Source organism: Trichechus manatus, unplaced genomic scaffold, assembly GCF_000243295.1.
Source record: "Trichechus manatus latirostris isolate Lorelei unplaced genomic scaffold, TriManLat1.0 scaffold00144, whole genome shotgun sequence".
Taxonomy (NCBI): domain Eukaryota; kingdom Metazoa; phylum Chordata; class Mammalia; order Sirenia; family Trichechidae; genus Trichechus; species Trichechus manatus.
This window is the reverse complement of record NW_004444080.1, coordinates 1,363,932-1,388,969: the sequence shown is the minus strand read 5'-3', so window position 1 is coordinate 1,388,969 and position 25,038 is coordinate 1,363,932. Positions and strand designations below refer to the sequence as shown.

The window sequence follows — 25,038 nt, the reverse complement described above, 5'->3', positions numbered from 1 at the left end:
ACCTAGCTTATTTTGTTTTGTTTTGATATGCCCAAATAGGCTGCTCGTGTGCACTAGTTTGATTTTTGACACCTTTGGATCTCTAACGTTCTGTCACCAGGTAGTTAGTTCTGTAACTAAGTATATGCACACAGGACTCCGTTAAATTTTCCTATATGGGTTCAGCTCAGGTGTTCAGGCAGTTGGTCACCAAGTGTGTGATGCAGGCTCTCACCCCCAGTCCTAGAGAGGCATGGGGTGATTGGTGCAGACACTAGACTCTGGCTGTGGTAGGGGATCACACACTGAGCCAGGCAGGGGGCTGACGGCTGCCCCTGAGAGTCTGAAAGGAAAGCGTGTCCCTATTCTCTAGGGTGAGTAGGTAGGTGAGTTTTGCAGCCAGACTATGAGCACCCCACTCTGTTGGCTGTAAAGACTTGAGGGCACCACTTTTTCTTGGACTCCTGTAGCAGGTGGCTAGGCGCTTTAGGTGCTACCACCAGTCCTCAAGCCCCTGCTGCTGGTTGATAGCAGTGCCTACTTAAGGGGCAGGGCTGTTTCTAGGGTCACAAATCTGCCAGTTCACAGCTGAAGCAGTTGAAGTTAAACTTCAGATGTTTGCCCTGTTGTACTGTGGCAGTGAGGACTAACGCTGTTGAGATGGGTCCCCACGAGTCTATACAGGGGTGTAAGGCACTCAGAGTCTGCGGATCCCTGATACCTGTGCCCAGCAAAGGAGCTGTGCCGTCCCTGTGTCCTTGGCCTAGGGGAGCCAGCAGCTTATTTGTTCCCGCTCCAAGGCCAGGAGAATGGGTCAGGGTGCCTTTTGGGATCTACTTCCGGCCCAGCAGACTCCCAGTGCAGAGCACGGAGGGAGGAGGTAAAAGGGAGAGAGGTTTTTCCCAAATGGGCTTTTTTTCTTTTTTTTTTTTAATCCTCGCGAAAGGGTGCACGCATGTACTTATCTTAGCCTCTTGGGAGCTGCTCTTCACTGGTTCAGAGTATCCAAGCAGAATCTCTGCTGCGGGGTCTCTCTCGATGTGGAAACTGCTTCCCAAGCACATGCACTGCACAACTGTTTGCCTGCTTCACCGCGGACGGCGTGGCTGCAGAGCTGCAGTTTCGCCGCCACGGCTCTGGCTCTCCTCACCTCTTCCAAATGGTCTCCCTCTCCCATATCACTCAGATGGATTTCTTAACCTTGCCTTGTTCAGGGCTCACAGATATTCAATCAAATCACTTGTTTTTCCAGGTCTTTGTTGTAAGAGGGATATAGGAAGTATCTAACTACTCCGTCATGTTGACCACGCCTCTGTTAAGTAATTCTTGGATTCCTGGAATAAATCCAACTTGGTTATGATGTATTTCCATTTTTATATATTGCCATATTTAGTTTACTAATATTTGGGTTAAGATTTTTTTTCATGATGTATTTATTACTGAAATCAGCTGTATTTTCTTTTAGAACTATTCTTGTTAAGGTATGGGATATAGATTCCTTTATTTTCTATATTCTGGAAGAATTTATGCTAAGATTACTGTTATTGTTTCCTAAATATTTGGTAAAATTCATCATCGAAATCTCTATGCCTGGAGTTTTCTTTGTGGGGAGATTTTAAATTATGTGTTCAATATCTTTAATAGACATGAACTATTCAGGGTTTCCTTTTCTTTTTGTGTCAGTTTTTATAAGTCGTACTGTTCTAAAATTCATTCATTCTAAAATTTTAAATACATTGGCATAAATTTTTCATAGTACCCTTTATTTATTAGTTATTTGTGTCTTCTCTCTACTTTGCTTCATCATCTGTATTAGTGTTTTGTTCAAAGAAACAAGTTTTTCTCTATTTATCCTATTATATCATATCATTTTTTTATTTTATAGATTTATGCTCTTATCTTTATTATATCCTTCTTTCTGCTTTCTTTGGGTTTGTTTTGCTTTCTTTAACTTCTTGAGATGGATACAAAATTCAAGCTTCTTTTTTTCTAATATGTATAGTTAAATATGTATAAGAAACAGCTGCAAACATCCATTCATAATCGAAACGCAGAATGTACCAGGTATGAATGTAGGAAAATTGGAAGTTGTCAAAAGTGAAATGGAACATTTGAAAACAGATATCCTAGGCATCAGTGACTAGTATTGGTCATTTTTAAAACAGACAATTGTATGATCTACTCTGCCTAGAATGACAAATTGAAGAGGAACGGCATCGCATTCATTACCAAAAAGAACATTTCAAGTTCTATCCTGAAGTACAATGCTGTCAGTGATAGGATCATATCCATATACCTAGAAGAGAGATAATATGACTATTATTCAAATTTAGCCATCAATCACTAATGCCAAAGATGAAGAAACTGAAATTGTTTACCAACTTCTGCAGTCTGAAATTGATCAAACATGCAATCAAGATGCATTGATAATTACTACTGATTGAAATACGAAAGTTGGAACCAAAGAAGAAGCATCAGTAGTTGCAAAATACAGCCTTGGTGACAGAAACGACACTGGAGATTGCATGATAGAATTCTGCAAGACTAACGACTTATTCGTTGGAAGTACCTTTTTTCAGCAACATAAAAGGCGACTATATATGAGGACCGCACTGGATGGAACACACAGGAATCAGATTGACTACATCTGTGGGAAGATGATGGAAAAGCTCAATATCATCAGTCAGAACATGGCCAGGGGCTGACTTCAGAACAGACCATAAGTTGCTCATAAGCAACTTCAAACTGAGGTAGCAGAAAATTAAAATAAGTCCATAAGAGCCACAGTATGACCTTGAGTATATCCCACCTGAATTTAGAGACTACCTCATGAATAGATTTGATGCACTGAAGACCAGACGAGTTGCGGGGTGACATCAAGGACATCATATATGAATAAAGCAAAAGGTCATTAAAAAGACAGGAAAGAGAGAAGACCAAAATGGATGTCAGAAGAGACTCTAAAACTTGCTCTTGAATACAGAATAGCTAAAGCTAATGGAAGAAATGACGACGTACAAGAGCTGAACAGATTTCAAAGGGTGGCTCGCGAAGACAAAGTAAAATATTATAATAAAATGTGCAAAGACCTGGAGTTAGAAAACCAAAAGGGGAGAACATGCTTGGCATTTCTCAAGCTGAAAGAACTGAAGAAAAAATTCAAGCCTCAAGTTGCAACACTGAAGGATTCTATGGGGAAAATACTGAACGATGCAGGAAGCATCAAAAGAAGATGGAAAGAATACAGAGTCACTGCACCATAAAGAATTGGTCAACATTCAACCATTTCAGGAGGGAGCACAAGATCAAGAACTGATGGTATTGAAGGAAGAAGTCTAAGCTGCACTGAAGGCACTGGTGAAAAACAGGGCTCCAGGAATTTATGGATTACCAATTAAGATGTTTCAACAAATAGATGCAAAGCCCGAAGTGCTCACTCATCTATGCCAAGAAATTTGGAAGACAGCTACCTGGCCAACCAACTGGAAGAGATCCATATTTGTGCCCATTCCAAAGAAACGTGATCCAACTGAATGTGGAAATTATCAATCAATATCATTAACATCACACGAAAGTAAAATTTTGCTGAAGATCTTTCACAGACATTTGCAGCAGATAACAACAGGGTACTTACAGAAATTCAAGCAGGATTCAGAAGGGGACATGGAACAAAGGATAACATTGCTGATGTTAGATGGATCCTGGCTGAAAGCAGAGAACACCAGAAAGATGTTTAGCTGTGTTTTATTGACTATGCAAAGATATTTGACTGTGTGGATTATAACAAATTATAGATAACATCATGAAGAATGGGAATTCCAGAACACTCAATTGTGCTCAGGCAGAACCTGTTCATAGACCAAGAGGCAGTCGTTTAAACAGAACAAGTGGATACTGTGTTGTTTAAAATCTGATAAAGTGTGCATCAGGGTTGTATCCTTTCACCATACTTATTCAACCTGTATGCTGAGCAAATAAATCCCAGAAGCTGGACTATGTGAAGAAGAACCTGGCATCAGGATTGCAGGAAGACTCATTAACAACCTGTGATATGCAGATGACACAACCTTCCTTGCTGAAAGTGAAGAGGACTTGAAGTACTTACTGATGAAGATCAAAGACTACAGCCTTCAGTATGGATTACACCTCAACATAAACAAAACAAAATCCTCACAACTGGATCAATAAGTAACATCATGATAGATGGAGAAAAGATCAAAGTTGTCAAGAGTTTTATTTTACTTGTATCCACAATGAACTCCCATGGAAGCAGCAGTCAAGAAATCAAATGATGTATTGTATTGGGCAAATCTGCAAAAGACCTCTTTAAAGTGTTAAAAAACAAAGATATTACTTTGAGGATTAAGGTGCTCCTGACCAAGCCATGGTATTTCAATCGCTTCAAATGCATACAAAAGCTGGATAATGAATAAGGAAGAAAGAATAATTGATGCCTTTGAATCATGGTGTTGGTGAATAATATTGAATATACAAAGGACTGCCAGTAGAATGAAGAAATCTGTCTTGGAAGAAGTACAGCCAGAATGCTTCTTAGAAGTGAGGATGGCAAGACTTCATTTCACTTACTTTGGACACTTTATCAGGAGGGAATTGTCCCTGGAGAAGGACATCTTGCTTGGTAGAGGGCCAGTGAAAAAGAAGAAGACCCTCAGTGAGATGGATTGACACAGTAGCTGCAACAAAGAGCTCAAATATAGCAACATCTGTAGGATGGTGAAGACCGGGCAGTGTTTCATTGAGTTGTATGTAGGGTCGCTATGAGTCAGAACTGACTTGACAGTATTTATAACAACAACAACATATTTAAAACTATAAATTTTCATTTAAATATTTCATTAGCTATACTTTGATTTGTAAATTTTTTCTATTATTCAGTTAAAAATGTTTTGTTATTTCCATATGATGGCTTCTTTGTTCATAGGTTATTTAGAAGCATTAACTATTAGTTGAAAATACATGGGTTCTCTGGGTATATTTTTGTTATTATTTCCAGCAATTTTGCATTGTGGACAGAAAAAAATACTCTGCTACTTCAGTCTTTTGAGATTTGATGAGACTTGCACTATGGTCCAGTATATGAATTTTTTTTTTTGAGGGGGCAAGTTTTGCATGCGTATTTGAAGACAATATGCATTCTGCTGTTGTGGGATGTAGTGTTTTATATATACATATTAGGTCAAGTTTATTATGTGGTTCAACTTTTCATCATTTTTCCTAAGTTTGAAAATTTTTGTTGAATTACTGAAAAAATTGGTTAAAATCTCCCACTTCAATTCTGGATTTCTCACTTGAGTTCTGTCAGTTTTTCTTTACATATTTTGAAGCCATGTTATTAGGAGTATAATTTAAGATCGTTTTACCTTTCTTGTGAATTAAGTCTTTTATTATGAAGTGTTCCTTTATCCCTGTAATGCTGCTTTGCCTTGAAGTCTCTTTTATGCCAGCTATTAACACATTGATATCAGCCTTCTTTGATTAGTGTTTACATGGTATACATTTTTCTATTCTTTAAAATATTTTTAAAATTGAGATATAATTGACTCTTTTAAATTGTACAATTCAGTGGTCTTTAGTATATTCACAGATATGTGCAACCATCACCAGTATCTAATTCCACAACAGTTTCATGACCCAATAAAGAAACTCCATACCTCTCAGCAGTCACTTCCCATTCCCTCCTCCCTCAATCCCTTAGTAACCACTCATCTACTTTGTCTCTATGGATTTGCCTATTCTGGACATTTCATATAAATGGGATCATATAATATGTGGCCTTTTGTATCTGACTTTTTTCACTATAGGGTTGCTATGAGTTGGAATTGACTTGATGGCAATGGATTTGGTTTTTTGGTTTACTTCTCTTACTATAATGTTTTCTAGGCTCATCCATGCCGTACCATGCATAAGTACTTCATGCCTTTTTATGGCCAAGTATATTCCATTGTATGGATTTACCCCATTTGTTTATTCATTCATCAGTTAACTTTCTGGTTATTATAAATAATAATGCTATGAAAATTCATGTACAAGTTTTTGTGTGAAAATATGTGTCTTACGCTAGGTTCTACAGAGAAGCATAACCAGGGAAGTGTGTGTATGTGTTTATGTATATATAAAGAGAGAGAGAGAGAGATTTATATCAAGGAAATGGCTCATGTGGTTGTTAGAGGCTGGAAAGTCCAGAGTACGTGGGTCAGGCGTCAGGCTGGAGGCTTCTCCTCACTCACGTAGCTGCAGGGGCTAAGGAACCCAAGATCAGCAGGTCAGACAGCAGGCTGCTTGCTCAAGTTCCAAGAACTGGGGATCAGGTGATAATGAGCCAGATGCAGGATCCAGAGCAAGGAAAAGCCAGTGAGATTTGCCAAAAAGTCCATAGATATTGGATGCAGGCCACACCCCTAAGGAAACTCCCTTTCAACTGACTGGCTGCTCATAGAGGTGACTACATTATATGAGATCTCATCATGGAGGTAATTACATCATTACATTATTGAATAACTGCTAAACTACATCATAACTGCCAAACCACTGAGAATCATGGCCCAGCCAAGTTGACACACAACTTTAACCATCACAATGTTTTCAAGTCTCTTGAGTATGTATCTATGAGTGGATCTTTTTCTATTTTTGTACACTGCTCTTTTCTCTAATCTTTATGTTTTAGGTGTGCCTCTTGTAAACAGCACACTGGATTTGATTTTTTATTTAAGCCAACAATTTCTGTATATTACCTGGGAGCATTTAGTAATCGGGGAAGTGAAAATTATTACTACAATGAGATATCATTTTATACAGTAGTGTGTTGGTTAGGATGCACATCAGTGGGGATCCTTATACAGTGCTAGTAAGAATACAAATGGGCACATTCACTTTGGAAAACAATTTGGCACTATCTCATAAAAGTGAACATTCATATGTATTATGATCCAGAAATTCCACACTTAGATACTGTTATGCACTGAATGTGTTCCCCTACAATTTATGTTGAAGTTCTAACCCCTGTACCTGTGAACATGACCGTGGTTAGAAATAGTCTTTGAAGATCATTTATATTAACATGAGCTCACACTAGAGTACAGTGGGGCCTAATGCAATCTAAGTGGTGTCCTGTAAAGAGGAGAAGAAACACAGAGAAGGATAGAGGGAAGAAGGCCATGTGATGACAGAACTGTGCTGCAGCTAAAAGCCAAGGAATGCCTGGGGCTACCAGAAATTGGGAGAGACAAGAAACTTACCCTGGAGACTTCAAAGAGAACATGGCTCTGCCGACACCCTGAATTTGGACTACAAATTTCTAGAACTGTGAGACAATAAATGTCTATTCTCATAAGCCACTTGGTTTGCAGTACTTTGTTACAGTAGCCCTAGGAAACTAATACAGATATACACCCAGTAGAATCCATTCCACTTGAGTACCAAAGGTAAGAACAAGAATTTATAAACAGGAGACCTCATACCATCAAGAAAGCAGTGCCGGGAGCAGACTGCGTCCTTTGGACAGGGGTCCCTGCGCTGAGAAGCTCCTAGTCTGGGGGAACACCGAAGAGAAGGCCGACAGAGAGGAAAAGTCTTCCTCTGGAGCCAACACCCTGAGATTGGACTTTTAGCCTACTTTGGCTGTGAGGAAATAAACTTCTCTTCATTGAAACCATCCACTTGTGGTATTTCTGTTATAGCAGTACTAGATGACTAAGACAGAATTTGGTACCGGGAGTGGGGTGCTGCTCTAACAGATACCTAAAATGTGGAAGCGGTTTTAAAACTCTGAATGGATAGATGTGCGACAGTGACAGAGGACCAGCAGCAGCAGAGAACCTACAGCAGCAGAGAAGCAGCAGCAGTAGAAAACCAACAGCAGCAGAACCAGGAGACTAGTGCAAGACGGCACTGGTGGCGACCCACAGAGCAACAGAGCTGAGTGCCTGGGTGCAGGAGGCTTCCTGGCAGAGTGGGGTGCCTCCAGGCACTTATACCGGTGGAGCTACAGAGCTTTGGAACACTTGCCCCAGCAAGGCAGATGTGGGCATGAGGCCCGAGGGCCAAGAGGCCACAGAAAACAGAAGCAGAAGCTGAACAGACAAGGGACACAAGAAGCCGACCTGCTTCAGTCTCAAAAGGTATGGCCATGACCTCAGGGGTTTCAAAGGGTGGAGCCATGGCCTCTGGTGTTTCTAAGGGTGGAGTTGTCACTCCGATGGACTAGGAGAATGGTGGGCCTAAAGCCAAGGGAGCAGAGTTGCTGTCCCAGTGGGCCTGGAAGGCGGAGCTGAAGCCCAGGGCCGAGGGGCCTCCACTCAAAATCCAGAGACTGTGGCCAATGCCTAGAGTCTGGAGGGCAGAGCTATTGTGTAAATTGTCTCAGAGAACAGAAGATTATTTTCAAAGCCTTGAGGGCTAATGTAATGTGTTCTGCTGACTTGCTTGGTGCCTGTTACCACTTCTTTCCCTGCAATTTCTCCCATTTGTAATGGAAATGTCTAGCTTATGCCTGTTCTGCCATTGTACCTTTGGAAGCAGATAACTTGTATTCTAGATTTCATAGATGAAGAGGAATTTTTGGATTTTGGACTTGGAGTTAAGACTTTTGCTATGATATGATGGGGTGAATGTTTTCCATGTTGCAAGGATGTGATTTTTTGGGGGCCAAAGGGTGGAATGTCATGGTTTGCATTGTGTCCCCCAAGAAGTGTGTGTATCAATTTGGCTGGGCCATGATTCCTGGTACTGTGTGAGTTTCCTGCATGTTGTAAAACCTGCCTCTATGATGTTAATGAGGGAGGATGGCTGGCAGTTGTGTTAGTAAGGCAGGACCTGATCTACAAGACTGGATTGTGTCCTGAGGCAATCTCTTGAGACATAAAAGACAAAAGTGCTCAGTGAGACAGGGAGACCTCATACCATCAAGAAGGCAGTGCCGGGAGCAGAGTGCATCCTTTGGACAGGGGTCCCTGCGCTGAGAAGCTCCTGGTCCGGGGGAACACCGAAGAGAAGGCCAACAGAGAGGAAAAGCCTTCCCCTGGAGCTGACACCCTGGAATTGAAATTTTAGCCTACTTTGACTGTGAGGAAATAAACCTCTCTTCATTAAAAAAAAAAAAAAAAAGAATTTACAAAACAATATTGCTCCTAATAGCAAAAATATGAGACTCAAATATCCACACTCATTAGAATGGAGAAGTAAATATTGGCAAAGTCGTATGTTTTGGATATGATGGCATATCAGTACATAAATTACTTCCTTCTTTATGGAGCTATATTATTTCCCATTGTGTGGATATATTTACCAATGGAAAGTTAGGTTGTTTTCAATCTTTTGCTGTTACAAAAAATGCTGCAATGAATAACTTTGTAATAAGTCATTTTACACATGAAAATGTATGCAGCGTAAATGTATGCAGCGTAAATTCCTAGAAGTTGAACGTGCATTTGTGATTTTGATAGAACTAAAGCTCTCTATGTAACAATATAACAATGTATCCTGCTGCCATTAGTATATGAGAGCACCTGTTCTATGCTGCTGCAAGTTTCACATCTTCCTTTCCAAAGTTTATACCTTGTATTTGCTTTTCTTGCATTATAGCACTCCAGTATAATGGTGAAAAGAAGTGATTATTGTGGAAATTTTTGTCTTTCTGAATTTGGGAGATAATAATACAAATAGTTGTGAATCAAATCCTCCAATTATTGATTATCTAACTTGATTAAAAAAAAAAAAAAGCTCAAGACCGCTATTTGTAATGGCTGCAAATCATTTTGTCAAAAGGATCAACAAAAATTTATATAACCATTCCACTTATACTGTGTATTTTTCTCTCATTTCTGAGATTCAGGTCACAATTCTCAATATTGTATCTGTCCCTTTGCAATGTATGTTTACACAAGGGCAAATAATCCCCATATATTTATTATCATTTAACTGAATACCAGCTTGTGCATATGGTATCCAGATTACACAGATATCCCAAAATGCCAGTCTTGTTTTATATACTATTACTTAGCCATTTTCCTATAATTGGCTATTTAGGCTAGTTGTGGTTTTTGTTACTGCAAATTACACAGTAACAAAGAAGTATTCTTGGCATCAAGTTCCACCTCTGTCACATATTAGATATGAGACCTTGAGCAAATTGCTCTTCTTTTTTAAGGTCCAGTTTTCTCATCTGTAAGAGAGACAATAGTGTTGTTTTAAGGATTATTAAATGAGATATGGCATGCAAAGTCTTTAAATAGTTTTAGGAACATAGAAAGTGCTCAATAAATATTAGCTGTTATGATTATTACAGTACTAAGTGAACATTTTGAAACATATGCTTTTTCTTTGATACAATTAGGTCCTTTCTGAGATGGTATCTGTGATTCAGATATCTGGAACTTAATGAAGCTGGTGACTCTGTGGCAATGTGGAGAAATCATGACAGAAAATGTGGTTTGTACCGGGGCTGTCAACTCCATAAAGGAAATTTGGGAAAAAAGAATAAAGAAACAAAATGAAGATCTGAAGCGAGAGAAAGAATTTCAACAGAAGTATGTTATAACATGCTTATTAATGAGAATTCATAACACCATCATTACAAAATAGAGCATTTATTAAATGCCTAGTTATAACTAGCAAACAAATGAAATGTTCTTTGATGGCTACTTTTGTTGATTTATCATTTATCATTCTAATTGGCTAAAATAGCCAAATTTCAATTTAAACTTATTTTTTCTTTGTTAACTATACACGAAAAGTTTTCTAAGACAGAAATAATAGAAAACCTTTTGCTAGTTATTTTATAGCTTGATATTATTTTCATGTATGTTTTCAATGGATGTAAAAACCAATAGGGGTATGCCTCAGAATAACTAAGATTTTATGCATTTTTATATCTGAAAAACAAAGTCCAGATAAAACTGGAATGTGGTAGTATGCAATTTAACTCTGAAGTTGAACCATATTGTTAGCAAGCCATGAAAAAACGTATTTATTAAATATCTATGGATTTGCACCAGAGAAATGCAACATCAAAACCACAATGAGATACCATTTCACACCCATTAGGATGGCTATAATAAAAAAGTTGGACAATAACAAGTATTGGCAAAGATGTGGAGAAATTGGAACCCTCATATATTGCTGGTGGGAATGTAAAATGGCATAGCCAATTTGGAAACAATTTGACAGTTGCTAAAAAAGTTAAACACAAAGTTACCATATGATCCAGCAATTCCACTCCTAGGTATATACTCGGGATAAATGAAAACATGATCACACAAAAACTTGTACACAAATAATGATAACATCATTATTCGTAATAGCTGTAAACTGGAAGCAACCCAAATGTCCAATAATGGATGAATAGATAGATAAAATGTGGAAAATCCATACAAGGAAATATTATTTGTCCCTAAAAGGGAATGAAGTACTGATACATGCTTACAGAATGGATGAACCTTGAAAACATGCTAAGAAGCCAGATACAAAAAGCCACATATTGTACAATTCCATTTATACGAAACGTACAGAATAGGCATATCTATAGAGACAGAAAGTAGATTAGTGGTTGCCAGGAGCTGGGGGGAAGGGGAAATGGGGGACTGTTAATGGATACGGAGTTTCTTTTTTGGGTCCTGCAAACGTTTTGGAATTAGATAGTGGTGACAATGGCACAACTCTGTGAATATACTAAAAACCACTGAACTGTATACTTTAAAAGGATGAATTGTAAGATGTGTGAATTATAACTCAACAAAGCTGTCATAAAAAATCTATGGAGCGTTGTGACATTTTTCAAAAACTTAAAAATAATGTCATTATGGTACTAATCAAATTTATAATTCTTACAAATAAATTTTTGTTTGATTTCCAGATACCATTGATCAAATGGTTGTCTTTCATAAGTCATATAAAAAAGTAAATGCTACCTATCTCATTAACTATGAACTAAAATGATTTCCTGGTCTCCTAGGCTAGTGCGGGTCTGGGAAGAGAGAGTTAGCTTAACTAAGCTAAGAGAAAAGGTCACCATGGAAGATGGAAGAGCTGTTTTGAAGATAGAAAACGAAGAATGGAAGGTAAGTTTTAGAGACGTGATATTCAATTTTCTGTATCTTGTATTTTGTAGGAGAGTTCAGAAAATTATTCTGAGACTGTGTAATTAAGACCAACAGTTTTTAATTTTAATTAAAAAATGCAAATTAATTTGGGCAACATGAATATGACATTTTTTTCTACAAAAATTCAATCATTTTGCCTCAACCCTGCCTATACTAAGTCATTTGTAATACTAAAAATGCAAATTAATTTGGGCAACATGAACATGACATTTTTTTCTGCAAAAATTCAACCATTTTGCCTCAGCCCTGCCTATACTAAGTCATTTGTAATAATTTCCCCCACTAACTCTTTTAAGAAGCAATTTCTCCTTTTCCACTAAAAATAAAAAGACGACCATCTGCCTAATTAAAATCATTTAGCTTTTCCAAAGCAAATGCTCAGTGAAAACGTCACAAAATGGAAATGGATATTAATTTTTTTTTAGGCCCACCACATGATTATTCTCTCTCTGTCTCTCTCACGCACACAAAGTTGCTTAATTACTTTGACATGTTCTGATTTTTTACAAGGTCCTCTAAGCTTCTTTTGGAGTCCCTGGGTGGTGTAAATGATTAACACACTCAGTTGCTAACCGAAAGGTTGGAGGTCCAAATCCTACCAGAAGCACCTCAAAAGAAAGGCCTGGTGATCAACTTCCCAAAAAGCAGCCATTGAAAACTCTATGGAGCACAGTTCTACACTGACACACATACAGTCACCATGAGTTAGAATCAGCTCACTGGCAACTGGTACTGGTAACCTTCATTTTCTCTTCTGGCCTTCATAGGCTGAAAGGGAAAAGGCATAAAATTCAGAATAGCTGAAACTTCAAAAACATATAAAATCCTTCAAAACAGGAATGGAAGGAAATCTGAATTATTGATTACAGTGGTTTTTTTTGTTTCTCTATGCTTTTGATTAACCACCATTTTCAATAACATACACACTCTAGGAAAAGCAAATACGACACAATTTTTAGGACATAGTTTTGTTTGTGTACTATTGACCAAAATACATTATTTTTGTTCATTCTATTATGATTGGGTTTTGAAGGTTCAGAAAAAAAAGGAAAGGTCTTAAAAATTAGAAGAAACACAAAACACTTGGAAATGTAATTCATCAAGGAAGATATTCCAAAGTGCTTTGAAAAATCAAAAACTATTGCTACAACCCAGAGGTAAGTCCATCCACCTATGAGCAGCTGAGTTTTGACAAAGAGTTAAAATCCATTCAGCATGGAAGAAACAGTCTCTTTAACAAATGGTGCAGACAAAACTGGATATCCATTTGCAGAAAAATAAAACAGGATCCATACCTAACACCATACACAAAAACTAACTCAAAATGGATCAAAAACCTAAAGTTTAAAGCTAAAACTATAAAATTCCTAGAAGATAATATACAGACAAAACTATGGGGTCTAATTATTTTCAGTAATAGATTACCAAACACAAGGACAAATGCATGAGCAACAGAAGACAAATTAGATAACTGGGACCTCCCAAAAATTAAATACTTATGCCCATCAAAAGACTTTTTGAAAAGATTAAAAAGAGAACTACAGATTGGGAAAAAATCTTTGGGAATGACATATCTGATAAGGATCCAATCTCTAAAATATATGGAAAACTTTAACAACTTAACAACAGAAAGACAAACAATCCAATTAAAAAATGGGTAAAGGACATGAACAGACACTTCACCAATGAGGACATTCAAGCAGCCAACAAACACATGAAAAGATGCTCGTGATCATTAGCCATCAGAGAGATGCAAATCAAAACAACAATGAGATACCATCTCAACCCTTCCAAAATAGTACTGACTGGAAAAAAAAAAAAAACAAAAAAACCAGAAGACAACTGCTGATGAGGTTGCAGAGAGATTGGAACCCTTATCTACTGTTGGTGGGAATGTAAAACGGTAGAACCACTATGGAAAATGGTATGGTGCTTCCTCAAAAAGTTATAAGTAGAAATACCTTATGATCCTCAGGAATGACTGAGTGGCAGCGTGGGGGGTGGTACCTGAGTTTGAGTGGCCAGAAATAACCTTTGAACTAGAACCTACATCCTGATGAAGAGAACTAGGGAGAGAACATTCCTGGTAAAGGGAACAGTGACTTCAAAGACTCTAAAGGAGAACAACTTTGGCATGTTTAAAGCAGAGCAAAGAGATTCAGTGAAGATGTGAATCCCAGTAAAAAAAAAACATGGCTTGTAAAAATTTGGGAAAAATGTTTAAACTCATTTATATTTAAAGTTGTAGTTAAGCCATAATTAAAAATGTTCCTGTTCACTTAAATTTTCAAATTAAAATGAACTGAAATATGTTTCTCAAAAAAAAAAAAAGAAAAAAAAGGCCTATGATCCAGCAATCCCACTCCTGGGCATATACCCTAGAGATAGACAATGCACACCTATGTTCACTGCAGCATTATTCATGTGATAGCAAAAAGATAGGAATGTAAGTACCCATCATCGGATGAAAGGATAAACAAAATATGGTATATACAAAACAACAGAAAACTATACTGCTATAAAGAATAATGATGAGTCTGGGAAACATAACATGGATGAATCTGAAGGACATTATGCTGCGTGAAATAAGTCAAGTACAAAAGGACAAAAATTGCATGATCCCACTTTTATAAAAAGACAAAAAGAGGTATATATACAAAAATCAATGTTCTTTGGTGGTTACCAGGGATGGGAGGGGGAGGGAGGGGAAATCACTTTCTAGATAGTAGATGCTTGTCATTTTTGGTGATGGGAAAGGCAATAGCAAATGAGGGTGAATTTTGCACAACTTGACCAAGCTAAATGATGATACTAAGAAGTACACAAGAATAAGGGACATTTTTAGTAAATGATATAACATACACAATTCTGCAACTACATCAATAACAACAAAAAAATCTGTGTTTGGTTACATAGGTAGATATGTATGCATATATGTGTATAGGAAGGCAGATGTGGATGCATGTACAGCTACATCTGTAGGCATAAATACAAACATGTTTGTGTGTGCTACATATATATCCAGATATATAATAAAGCACATAGGAGGCAAAGTTACAGAGACTTCCTAGACATAACCAAACTCCTTGCAGGATTAGTTTACTGGTTTGAAGGCTTAGGACCATGGTCTCATGGGACAACTGGGTCAATTAGCACCACATAGTTAATAAAGTTTATGTTCTACATCCTAGTTTGGTGAGCACTGTCTGAGGTCTTAAAAGCTTGCTAGTGGCCATCTAGGACACAGCTATTGGTCTCTACTCATCTGGTACAAAAGAGAAAGAAGAAAACCAAAGACTCAAAAGAAGGAACTATTCCACAGGACTAACAGCCCACAGGAACCATGGCCTCATCTATCCTGAGACCAGAAGAATTAGATGTTGCCCAGCTACCACTACTGACCATTCTGAGATAGTCCCTGGTAGAGTGGGAGAAAAATGAAGAACAAAACTCAAATTTAAATAAAAGGCTAGACTTACTGGACAGGTGGAGACTACAGGCACCCCTAAAACTCTCACGCTGATATACCCTTTAAACTTGGAACTGAAACCACTCCCAGAAGTCACCTTTCAGCTAAGTAACAAATTGGACCATAAAACAAACAATATCACTACTGAGTACTGAGCTCTTAAAAAAAAAAAAAAATCATCTATATGAGGCCAAACCGTCAACATTAACCCCAAAGAAAAGACGAGAAGGTAAGGGTGGGGGGCAGGGAAGCTAGAGTAATGGAAATGGAACAACCAGGATGGAAATAGAGAATGTTGACACACTGTGAAAAATGTAACAAATGTCACTGAACAATATCTATAGAAATTGTTAAATGTGAACCTAAATTGCTGTGTAAACTTTCACCAAACACAATAAAATATTTTCTTAAAAAACAATTGCTACAATAATACTGTCAGTGTGGCATGGTACTGAAATAATACAGTGACTCTGTCACTTTTTTACTTGAGTTTAGACCCTCCCTTCGTCTCTACTGAAACTGAATCAGCTACAGGAATGGCAACTTCATAGAACTGGTTTGTTGAAAATTCCTGAATTCATTGGAAGATTCCAGAACCTTATCGTGTTAGATTTATCTCGAAATACAATTTCAGAGATACCTCGAGGAATTGGTAAGGAATATTGCTATTATTCTTGTGCTATTTTATCCACCTGCAGATGTGATTTTTACTGAGGAAAATTTTTTAATACATGGAATAAAGATCTCATCTTTATATAGTCTTGAGAAAAATGTAAACATCTAATCTAAATCAAAGCTTTCAAGAGATTCAAGCTTCTAGAGTTACTGAGATGATTCACGATGAGATTTCAATTAAGGAAAGTTTCTTTGGAGATATTATTGTGTAGATTCTAGAAATAACACTGCTCTTTCAGCTGTAACTTCTGGAAGAGAACCAGTTGAGGAAAAAAAAAAAAGAAATCCCTAAAAGGAAAATTTCTCAGGCTATGGTGCAGATAAAGCAGAATGATTTTTTTTTTTTTTTTTTGCCAATAGCACTGATAGACCACTTCCTTGTTTGAAGAAAGGGCAGGACAGAGACTGGGAAAAGGGAAGAACCTAAGAACTATAAATTTGCCAATATGAAACTGGCAAGTGTTATACTGTAATACTTAATAGCTGGAAACACTATTTTATATTTATCTGTTCTTTATTATATATTATTTTTTGTAGGATTGCTCACTAAACTTCAGGAATTGATTCTTAGCTACAACAAAATCAAGACTGTTCCCAAGGAACTAAGTAACTGTGCCAGCTTGGAGAAACTAGAACTTGCTGTTAACAGAGATATCTGTGATCTTCCACAAGAGGTCAGAAAGACACAAATGCCTACAACTTTATTTTTCATCTATTAATGTTTTACTTCTCAACTGTATGGTCATGAAAAATAAAACTAACAAAGAAATGCTGTGAGTTTTAGTTCAGAAAAAAATATTTAGTGAAAACTATTTCCTATTCTTATAAGAATAATGCATGCTTTAATTAGAGAAGGATCTGCTTAATCCAAAAGATACTTCTATTATTTCACACTACTGGCATCATTTATTGACTAGATTGTGATCTTCTTGAAAGCTAGATTGAGTATCTTATTTTTATATCCCTGGAATTGAGGGTAGAACCTAGGTTGTACTGGTTATTTAATAAATGGTTTTTAAATGAACAAATTAAAAATGATCACAAATCACAATGTTGTGATAGAAAAACTCGTTTACTAGTTTTTATAGAGTGATCAGTTTTCAGCTAGAGGTGAAATGATGAGACATTAATTACTGAGTTTAGGAAACATATTTCTTTGCTAGATTCCTAGGCTCTACCAAGTAAAACCAAGAAAACAGGCTTGGAAAGCCTTCAAACTTTGATTTGGTATAATGTCTTGTTATTGGCCAAACTGATCATATAGATACAGACATTTGTATTATTTTTCAAACATACTTAATGCTCTTAAAATAAGCAAATTTCCATTGTGCTTTGCCTTGATAACAATGACTCTGTGAGATAAGAGCTTAAAAAAAAAAAAAAAACTCAAAATAAAATACAAGACTATTCCCTTCTCATACTTTACCTTGGTGAGTATACTAGTTTTTTGTCTTTTGAAACCAGTAAACATGTCACCAATAGTTGTTGCTCTAGCAAGTAAAAAAGCTTCAGATATGTATTTCATCTTATGATTCCATTTAACAAAATGTATGCCCTTGCTTATGATGAAAATGATGATCACAGAGACAATTTCTTTATACTACAAGAGGGTCAATAAATATTTCCAGTTTCTAATTATAGTGATTTTTATTTCTAGGATTGGTTTTGTGACTGAAAAGCTGAATGAATTTGGGCATGTCTATTAACCTGTATTTACCTTAGTTTTTTCATTTATGGAAAGGGATTATAGTGGTACAAATACTGAACTGAGATCTTAAGCCTACAATTCTTTAATTTCAAAAGTATGGTTCTGAGCTGTGGGGACCATGGTCTTGGGGAACATCTAGCTCAATTGGCATAACACAGTTTATAAAGACATTGTTCTACATTCTACCTTGGTGACTAGTGTCTGGGGTCTACCTGTGAGCAGCCATCTAAGATACTCCACTGGTCTCACCTCTTCAGGAGCAAGGGAGAATGAAGAGAACAGGATACAAGGAAAAGATTAGTCCAAAGGACTAATGGACCACAACTACCAAGGCCTCCACCAGACTGAGTCCAGTACAGCTAGATGGTGCCTGGCTACCACCACTGACTGCTGTGACTGGGATCACAACAGAGGGTTCTGGACAGAGCTGGAGAAGGATGTAGAACAAAATTCTAACACACAAAGAAGACCAGATTTACTGGCCTGAAAGGGAGTGGAGAAACCCCGAGAGTATGGCCCCCAGACACCCTTTTAGCTCAGTGGTGAAGTCATCCCCGAGGTTCACCATTCAGACGGGGATTGGACAGCCCCGTAAAACAAAACAGGACTAATGAGGCACAGCAGTCCAGGGGCAAGGACTAGAAGGCAGTGGGGACCAGAAAGCTGGTGATAGGGAACCCAAGGTTGAGTGAGGACAGTGTTAACATGTAGTGGGATTCTTAACCATTGTCATAGGGAAACGTGTACTGTTTAATGAGAAACTATTTTGTTCTGTAAACCTTCATCTAAAGTGCGAATAGCAGCACAACTGGAAGAACGTAACTGATGTAACTGAATTGTACATGTAGAAATTTTTGAAATGGTGTATCTTTGGCTATGTATATTTTCACCAAAAAAAAAAAAAGGGGGTTCTCCAAGGCCGAGAAGGGAGCGTGTTGACCTGTCATGGGGTTGTTAACCAATGTCATAATATGTGTAATGACTGTTTAATGAGAAAATATTTGTCCTGTAAACCTTCACCTAAAGTACAATTAAAAAAAAAAAAAAAAGTATGGCCCTGAAGCAGATGTGAGGTCTTGGACACATCCCTTTATATTACTAAGTCCCAGTTTTCACATATGCAAAATTAAGACTGTTAGATTAGAAAAACTTTTAATATTTTTCAATCTTCTAAAATTAAAGTGTTTAAGTAGTACTGAGAAACTCGTAATTGGAGACTCATCTCTCAGCTGTTAAACTGCACACACTTTATACACACAAAAATATTTGTTAAAATAAAAGCAATCTTTTTACACTCTATTCCAAACTACTTGAAATTTTAAAAAGTCTGATAACACATTTTGAAAGAGTGTTTTATTCATTGCTTGGATTCTAGAGCTGAAGAAACAGCATCACCTACTAGACAGAACCGTCCTGCTTTTATGCATCCACAAAACATGGCATTTCCTAACTTTTTTATGGTGTGAAAGTTGTGGAACAAATTCGAACATGCCCTGAGACAGAAATAAAGCATGGAACTTTTCTAGCTAAATGGGGAGTTTTCTGTAAAAGTTAACAAAATTATTGTATCTTGAAACTTTTACTAGGATGTTATGTGGAAAGAGGGAAAAGATTTTGTAGCTTTACTTCTACTCATTGCCACTGAGTTGATTCCAATTCATAATGACCCTAGTTCAGAGTAGAACTGCTCTATAGGGTCTCCAAGGAGCAACTGGTAGATTCAAACTGCTGACCTTTTGGTTAGCAGCTGTAGCTCACTATAGCTCTTAACCACTGCACCATCAGGGCTCCACAAAAACTTGAGTTCACAACATACCTCCATCATTTTCTAATGGCCCGTGTGAGCCATTTTATCTATAAAATGGAAATAATGACACTTGCCTTGTAAGATGGTAGAGTTTTTCGTTAATGTACAACGGTGAATAACGTACAGAGATAAAGGTATGTTTTGAAGTGAATAAAAACTAGAGCTACATGCATCAACATGAATACATTTAAAAACTGATAGTGAGATAAAAAAGGTAAGTTACAGAAAGTACAGTATCATAATCCTTACCAAAAATGTTAAAATATATAAAATACTAGATTTTGTTTATGACATGTATTTGTTTATATATTTTAATAATAAATATATTTTATAATTTATACATATACATAATTTAAAGAAAGTACAGTATCATAATCCTTACCAAAAATGTTAAAATATATAAAATACTAGATTTTGTTTATGACATGTATTTGTTTATATATTTATATATTTTAATAATAGATATATTTTATATATTTATACATATACGTAATATAAAAATATGGGAATGATAGATACCAAATTCAGGATAGTAATTACTTCTAGGGAGGAAGAAAGGAGAAGTACCTAGAGGCCTGCAGTTGTATCAATATGTTTCTTTGTTAAGCTAAGCACAATGTTATTTTATTCTCAATAATTTTGAGTTATTTCATTAAACAAATTATTAAAGAGTAAATTCTATGATTGAGATAACATGTGTAAACGGCCAGGCACAAAGAAGGGGGTTCAATGATAACTATTATTTTGGAGTCTGGTTTTTCCCATACAAATCTCATGTACTGGATGAAAACAAACAAACATAATACATAGTTACTTTCAGAAGGTAAAGCACTCAAGTACTGATGAGCTTCTGCCAGGCAGGTTCACTAAACCCTAGCACTTGGCTATTTGGAAGATACAGTTCCATTAAATAGATAAAACTTTTAAGAGTTTTTCATTTCTCTGGAAGTTATTTAGCTTTATTTCAAATTTGTTCTGGACTACTATGACTAAATAAAGCCCAAGTATAATGTGAATGTTCCTTGATATGAAATATTTACTATACCAATGTAAGTCTTCTACTAGTTTACATTGTGGAATTTATTCTTAGAATCTTGCTTTCCTCTTCAGCTCAGCAAGCTGTTAAACCTTACTCACCTTGATTTGAGTATGAACCATTTCTCTACGATCCCTCCTGCTGTGCTGGACATGCCTGCCCTTGAGTGGCTCGACATGGGAAGCAACAGGCTTAGACAACTTCCTGATACTATAGTAAGGTAAAATAAATAACTTTCTATGCTATCAACAAAGGTCTTGAAACCAGTTATGGGAAAAACAAAAACCAAAAAGGATTCCAAGTATAAATGATCCACTGAGTTCTAAATATGCTGTTTTTTAATACTAGTCTATTTTCATTTACTCCTAGTAAAAGGTTTTGGGAGAGAAAAACTGGCTTTCTGATTTAAACAAATTAACAAACGCCACAACAGTAACACTGTTTAGCACATGCCAGACTAAGCACTTTAGAAATGGATGAGGTAACTAAGGCCCAGAGATATTAGCTAACTCATCCAAGATCACAGTAAGTTGGCAAGCCAGTGTTTGAACCTAGGCAGCCTGGCCCAACTCCATGCTGTTAAATAACCACTATGCTATACCACCTTGTATATAAAATATATTAAAAATGTTTCATATATTTTAACATTTTTGGTAAAGATTATGATGCTGTACTTATTATATGGGCATACTAATACTTTGTGATTTTCTTCTCTAAAGACTTTGACGATCAGGTTAAATAGCTTTTACTTCAGTTCTTTAAGAAATCCAATCAAAATAGTGAAGAATCTGCTATAGTTCTAGAATACAATTATTTCATTTCTATCACATGAGGAGAGCTGTAGTGTAGGTAAGAACTCTCCCATGTAGTTTCTCTAGAGTTCAGATAATATGAAGTCAGTTAACTTAATAGGTATACCAGATAAAGATGATGTTATAAAAGGTGACATTTCTATTATTTTTAAGTTAATGAAAACCAGGATTTCATATTATGTGAGATTAATTGTAGAAACTTTTTTTTCTTAATCCTTCAGAATGCAAAGTCTACATACTTTATGGCTGCAAAGGAATGAAATAACATGCTTGCCAGAAACAATCAGCACTATGAAGAATCTGGGTACGTTTGTTCTCAGCAACAATAAACTGCAAGATATTCCAGTGTGCATGGAGGAAATGACAAATCTGAGGTAAAAAGCTTTAGACACAAAACTGATATGTTCTTTCCTGGCTGCAGAACAAAGTAATATAGAGAAATTTTTATTAATAAATTTGAGTTCTCATTCATAAAAACAGATATATTAAATTTTTTTTCTAACTTTGAAATTTTGTAGTTGATGGCTGGAATTCATATAATACTGGTCTAAATTATTCAAGAAAGAATTTTTCAAATTCAAGTATTACTGGGATTTATTAGGTTTAGTAAATGTTCTACATCGATGACATTTTCATGAAAACCATCTTTATAACTGCTAATGAATCTCATTAGCAATATAAAACCTGGAAGAATAAAAATAGTGATTATTTTCCTTCTAAGTAACTATAAATGGACATAGGTAATTATGCTACAGATAAAAAGCATATATAGCATTTTACTAAGTTAATTGCTTTTGAACTCCCTCAAGTGTTCCCATAATTTAATTTCTTGACAGTGAGCATAAGACATCAGAATTCACACCAAAACCCACAACTTCCATAACAAACTCAATCATTTACTTATTCAGCAACTACTAAGCATCGTACTAGGTGGTAAAGACAGTGATAAATGAGACACAAATAAGTCTATCAAATATGCAGAAACTTTTCCATAGCATTAATTATATATTTAAGATGCATTAAAGTTGCTCTTATAAACTCTACCACATTAAATATATGGTATGGACTAACAGTTGCTTTTACAAGCTTTGAAAGCAAGTTGTCTAAAGCTATTTTTTTCCTTTAGGAAAGAAACTTGAAAGATGTCCAGTTATTGAAATCAGTTTAAAAAAAAAAGTAATTTAGTATATTATCATTTGATCTTTCTCCAGGGAAATAAATGTGCACTTCTATGGCTCCTATAAAAATACTGTTTTTTGGTGAACTGCTAGGTTTGTCAACTTCAGAGACAATCCACTGAAATTGCAAGTAACACTTCCTCCCAGTGAAGGCATAGGTGAAGAAGAACGGGAACTATTTGGTGTTCAGTTTATGCATGCATACATACAGGAGTCACGGAGAAGAGAAGGTATGAGATTTGTAGATAACACATAACACAAATTAAATATTCTTTTTGGTGGAGGAGTATGTGTACAATTAACGTCTTTCTATTAATTCCTTCACAGATCTCTCATTCCATCTTGCCAAATTCTAGCCTCTTGATCAATGTAGGAGGGAAAAAGTAAAATTCAAATCAGTTCATAGTTCTGATAAGAGGTTGGACACAGAGGTGGTAAAGATATTCAAAGTCTTTCTAGTGGAGTCAGGAAACAAATTCTTTGGCCAAGCCCTTGTGGAACAACCAAAAAGTGAATAAAGATGTGATTCTTAAAGCTTCACTACCTCACTCTATCAGTTTGTCACATGTCAGTTTACTCTAAGAAACACTATTTCCCAGCCCTTTTGTCTTTTTCTACAATCCACAAACAGGAAAAACATTTTGTCTAACCAGCAGCTAAAACGTGAGATTTTGATATACAGATTTCAACCATATAACCTCTGATAATTTAGAATTAAAAAACTTTTTTTTTTTTTTAAACTAACGAAGGAAAGCATTTAAATTAAGTAAAGATTAGGAGACAAGGACAAAGAGCATAATTCTGTGTTAATAAAAATGAAACAATGTTGTTGTTAGGTGCCGCTAGGTCAGTTTCGACTCATAGGAACCCCATGTACAACAGAGTGAAACACTGCTCTGTCCTGCGCCATCCTCACAATCTTTGGTATATCTGAGTCCATTGTTGCAGCTACTGAGTCAATCCATCTCATTGAGGGTCTTCCTCTTTTTCCCTGACCCTCTACCTTACCAAGCATGATGTCCTTCTCCAGAGACTGGTCCCTCCTGATAACATGTCCAAAGTATGTGAGACGATGTCTTGCCATCCTTGCTTCTAAGGAGCATTCTGGCCGTATTTCTTCCAAGACAGATTTGTTCTTTTGGCAGTCCATGGTATATTTAATATTTTTCACCAACACTGTAATTCAAAGGCATCAAATCTTCTTTATTCATTGTCCAGCTCTTGCGTGCATATGAGGCAAATGAAAACATCATGGCTTAGGTCAGGTGCACTATAATCCTTAAAGTGACATCTTTGCTTTTAACAATTTAAAGGTCTTTTGCAGCAGATTTGCCCAAGGCATCATTTGATTTCTTGACTGCTGCTTCCATGGGCATTGATTGGGGATCTAAGTAAAATGAAATTCTCGACAACTTCAATTTTCTCTGTTTATCATGATGTTGCTTACTGGTCCAGTGAAACAATAGTAATAAAAATCATGGTTTTATAATTCACGAAAATTGAAGCAAGTTTTTAACTTAAAAGATAAACTTTTGTTCGACTCAATGCAACAAAGTTACCACTTTCTTTGCAGAATGAGTATAATCAGCATCCAACAGCTTTTCAGGTAAGGGAAATTTTTTTTTTTTAGCAAATCCAATAATGATGCTGATTAGATTTACTGTAGCAAGGTAACAGAAGCAACAGAATGGAGGATAGGTTGGAGGAAGCCAAGAGTTATAGTAGCTTGGGGTCTAGTATTCGAAAGCAGAGTATAAATATACTACAGACAAGGAGGAGACAGAATTGATGATTGAAGATGACAAAAGGGAGAAGTCCAGGATGAACCTGGATGGTAGTGTCAAGATGGGGGAATGAAGCTGGTTTTGTGGGCAACATCCGGCAGTAGAAGAGGAAGATCAGTTCCAGTTTTAAATTTCATGTACCTGTGGGACATGTAGAAAGAGAGGAAGTTGTGTAGATGAACCTAAAGATCAAGAAGTGATTTGCTGAACCTAAAAATTCTGCAGGCTCAGGAATATATACGCATACTCACATAGTCACTTTTCTCATGATATGTAAAAGGAAACAGACAATGTTGGGAAAACAATAATCTTGACCTAAGGCTGGTATGTTGAAGGACAAAAGCTATCTTTCCAAGTATTTGGTATCATTGTCAGAGACATAACATTAAGCTAAATGGGCTACAGGACTGTAAAATTCTTGTGTGTGAATGTGTTTTATGAAAACAACTGAGATTATACCTTTTATAGAATATC

General features: G+C 36.5%; 1 protein-coding gene across 1 annotated transcript; it reads left to right on the top strand.

The window, feature by feature from the left end:
- Positions 1–9,897: 9,897 nt before the first annotated feature.
- On the top strand, positions 9,898–23,622 carry LRRC39 (leucine rich repeat containing 39). The gene is made up of 7 exons (XM_023739989.1): positions 9,898–10,523; positions 11,948–12,053; positions 16,060–16,216; positions 16,777–16,913; positions 20,865–21,010; positions 21,824–21,976; positions 22,874–23,622. The coding sequence occupies exons 1-7, from the start codon at positions 10,375–10,377 to the stop codon at positions 23,034–23,036; spliced, it is 1,011 nt and encodes a 336-aa protein (XP_023595757.1). The 5' UTR covers positions 9,898–10,374; the 3' UTR covers positions 23,037–23,622.
- Positions 23,623–25,038: the final 1,416 nt, after the last annotated feature.

Excerpts from the sequence above, each read along its gene's own strand:
- LRRC39 (XM_023739989.1), top strand. The coding sequence starts at position 10,375 with ATGAAGCTGGTGACTCTGTGGCAATGTGGAGAAATCATGACAGAAAAT. Across the intron at positions 16,217-16,776 it reads AGAGATACCTCGAGGAATTG|GATTGCTCACTAAACTTCAG; the intron begins GTAAGGAATATT and ends TATTTTTTGTAG. Across the intron at positions 21,011-21,823 it reads CTTCCTGATACTATAGTAAG|AATGCAAAGTCTACATACTT; the intron begins GTAAAATAAATA and ends TTAATCCTTCAG.